The sequence below is a fragment of the Chiloscyllium plagiosum genome, chromosome 30, assembly GCF_004010195.1.
Source record: "Chiloscyllium plagiosum isolate BGI_BamShark_2017 chromosome 30, ASM401019v2, whole genome shotgun sequence".
Taxonomy (NCBI): domain Eukaryota; kingdom Metazoa; phylum Chordata; class Chondrichthyes; order Orectolobiformes; family Hemiscylliidae; genus Chiloscyllium; species Chiloscyllium plagiosum.
Window position 1 is genome coordinate 35,011,814 of NC_057739.1, and position 3,791 is coordinate 35,015,604.

Consider the following 3,791-nt stretch of genomic DNA (forward strand, 5'->3'; position numbering starts at 1 on the left):
ATGAGACAGGAATGGGGGGAGATGAGGCAGGAGTAGGGAAGATGAGGCAGGAGTGGGGAAGATGAGACAGGAATGGGGGGAGATGAGGCAGGAGTGAGGGAGAATGAGGCAGGGCTGGGGGTGATGAGGCAGGGGTAGGGGACTGAGGCTGGAGCAAGGGGGAATGAGGGGGATGAAGCAGGAACACTTGCCATACTCTTTTGCAAATTCTGCCATGAAGTACAAATCAAGGACCAACATTGGGTTGATAATGCTCTTCCTGGTTGAGAAGTCAATGTCAGGATTATACTGGATATGTACCAAAGCAGATCAAAAATCCAATTCCATTCAATAAAGTCTCCCAAAGCTTGGGAATTCCATCTGCTAGTGTCTGGTCCATTCTTACACCTTCTACATCTACAACAAATAGCCAGTGTAGAAGTTGTTTTGCATTTTGTATGAGATATGATGTATCAGTCTCACAAATATTAGGTAATTTCAGCCATCTGTGTTTTAATTATATAAAAGAAGCAGTCAGAGGGTTAACAATCCTGAGCTGTCCTATTAGCTTTTAATTAAACATTGCCCCAAAACATTTGCTCCTCCAGTATCTCTAAAAACGTGTTCACTTGAGACCAGTGAATCTTTGTGATTGGACTAAACATGGGGATAGCAGCACAAGCTGTAACTGTGGAACAGTAACCAACCCAGAGTTCTCCCTGATCTAGAATTGGTAAGGGAGAGAAAACACAGTCTGGAAACTTTAGGTGTGAGAGATTTTCTAGTGAGGCTTAGTGCTCAATGCTACAAAGACACCAAACTCATTCAATGTGTCCCTCAAATTGGAGGCCACTTAATCAACTACGAGCCCTTTGGAGAAATCACCCATTGAGTATGGGGGCTCCTATATTCCCAAAGGGAGCAGTTTGAGCTCCATTGACTGGGCTCCCCAGGAATGAAATGACAAAAATCAATGTGTTGCAGTTCTACTGTGCACAGAACAAACTGAACATGATGTGATGCATCCTCTTGGCTGAAACCTGACAGATTTTTATCTGTTTGTCAATGGAAAATGGGCAAGGCATGGATATCCCTTGCCCATAATGGGCGGCACGGTGGCACAGTGGTTAGCACTGCTGCCTCGCAGCGGATGCATCCTCTTGGCTGAAACCTGACAGATTTTTATCTGTTTGTCAATGGAAAATGGGCAAGGCATGGATATCCCAACCCCCAGCCCCTACCGGAAATTGGGCTGAACACTGAGATAGTTCTAACTTATTAATTTTTAACTTTTGGTGAGGAACGGGCAGTTATTAACCAGTCTCCCAGTAAGTACCCTGCTCTGACCTGCTTCTCCATTGGATTATTGGGTCATTTTTTGCATTAGATACCACATACTGTTCACACATTGAGTATAAATTTGATGTTTACATTCATAATTTGTATTATATTACACACTATATATAATATTTATATTACACATGCACTGTAACAGTAAGCAATCTATCAGTTGCATCTTTATGCCTCACTTCGATGAAATAATAAGATTTATATCTGGTTTTCAACTGGTGTACCACAGATGGAAACATCTTTTTGTTTTCATGTCAAACTCTCCTCATTACTAGGCAAGAAATTTGCCAAACTGCACTAATAATGTTAGGTATGGTGTGAACTCTGTAATTTTACAATAGAAGCTGAATGATGACCAGCTCTTTATTACTAATGGTTCCCTTCTTGGTGTTTCCCAAATGTTGGGCTTTGACCAGACCTGAGGTTGTTTGGGACCTGTGGAACTTGTGAAAGCTCAACAAGCTGTAATGACTTTCACAAGATCAGCCAAGTGGACCTCATAGAATATAAATTCCCTGATTGGGGCTGTTAATCTGATCCGATCAGGGAACCCTGGCTGACAGATAAGAACAGGAATGTCAGACATCCTGTACACTCTGAGAGCTGGCTCTGAGGGAGCTGGATCAGTGTGAAGGGCTCTCCATGTGTAAATAAAGAGTGACTTGGTGATGGAATACTCGCCTCTGTGGAGTTATTTCACAAACCTTCAAGCCTTCAGCAATGGACGGTTACAAAATGACAGTGACAGAACAACAGAACAGAGTTATTCGCAATACTTTCTATTGATTCTTTTTTGGTTGACTATATTACAATTGAAAGGTGACATGTGTCCTGGAAGGTAGGAAGAGTATACATACAACTGTTGGCTGTTCCCATCGGGTATGGATTGTAGCTGCCTGGTCGCCATGACTTGGCTTTATAGTTCTTCCTGCACTTTCCACAGTCTTGACCTGTTGTGTTGTGCTCACACTCGCACATCAGATTCCCATCTTTGAAATGGCAGCTGTTTGCATGCATGTTGCACTTACACCTGGAATGAGAAGGAGAGGGTGTAAAGAGCCAAAAGAAGCAATGGAACAGCAGCTACTTGCTGATGCTATTTGGAATTGGGATCTCTGCCTGTGTAGAATCTGCCAATGATTGGAATGGTTGAGATTGGTGTGTGCTGCACACCTTGGGAACGCCAGCTCTGGGATCTGCCACTTCAATTAAAACCACAGCATCTGCCATCCCCCATGATTCAGAGCAAACAGCCAGAAATACCCAGAATTAAAATAGCAGCTGCATTGTTGGTTCTGGTATTCATCAACCCCTAATTGACGCAGTTATTTAAAAACTAAATAATTAAGTAGTAATTTGGACAGACTTTGTTCTCTCCCAACCTCTTACTCGTGAGCTTCCTCAATCACATACAATCAATCCTTCAGGTAAATAAGGGCAGTCTGTTCCCTAAATTGTGCATTAAGTAGCCAGTCCAGACATTCTGACAATGTGAAATAGGATACAAAGTCAGATTTGTTTCGAGTAAAAGTTGATTTCTCGTAAACACCATTTCCTAATGTAAACAAAACAACCGTACAACTTTTTAAATTCACGAAAAGGAAGAGGTAGAATGTGTACACCATACAAATCACAGGCTCAGGAGAATCCATTGTTTTTCACAGTCAATGAACTGCCTTTGAAAGGATCACTGCTGTCAATCATTTTAAACCTGAGCAAGTCCAATCTCCAGGGTTCAAGCCAAAATCCAACTCCTGCCCCCATCTCATCACAAGTTCACTTTTAGACTTTAAAAATTAGTGACCCTAACTTTGTTCAAGCCATGTTTATCTGCAAGGTGTTTTGCTGGCGTTGCTTTGAGAGATAACAGGATTATACTGAAAATATAAAATAGCAGAGTGACTCCTGCCCCTGCACTGGTAGAGGATGTCAGCAATGATGACATCATCAGTATGCATCATTGTGCCACTGAGACATAAGGAGTGCTCACCATCTTGACTCCACACCACTCTCTCAGCCCCCCTCATGATTCCCCCACCTCAAAACCCCCCCCTGTGCTGACTGCTTCAACAGCACCGTCCACCACCCCCCTGCCCCACCCTGCCCCCACCCCCATTTGGAGCCCTGCTTGCTGTCTTTCTACATGTCCCACTCCTAACCCCTTGATGCCCCCCTGCCACCTGCCTCCCTTTTCCCTTCCCCCCCCCCTTAGCGATGGGGGACAGCGAGGCAGGAGAGAGGCAGTGAGGGGTCAGGAGAGGGACAGACGGATGTTTAGAATGGGACAGTGAGCAGATGGAAATCCCAGCACTGGAATTCATTCAACGCTTTTGCAAAAACGCTCATTTTATTGTCCCTTTCCTTTTATTTACAAAAATATACTTTGTTCATAACTTACCTATAGGTAAATATAGCAAGTACAAAACAGGCACATTTACAACATTTAAAGGCATCGGGGTGGG

At 43.4% G+C, this 3,791-nt stretch overlaps 1 protein-coding gene across 8 annotated transcripts in view; it reads right to left on the reverse strand.

Moving 5' to 3' along the window:
- Positions 1 to 3,791, reverse strand: part of LOC122564903 (netrin-G2-like) — a 109,189-nt gene that overhangs the window by 32,247 nt on the left and 73,151 nt on the right. For all 8 annotated transcript variants that reach the window (XM_043720343.1, XM_043720342.1, XM_043720345.1 and 5 more), the window contains exon 4: positions 2,187 to 2,359. In XM_043720343.1, coding sequence (XP_043576278.1) covers positions 2,187 to 2,359 — 173 coding nt within the window. The remainder of the gene's footprint in view (positions 1 to 2,186; positions 2,360 to 3,791) is intronic.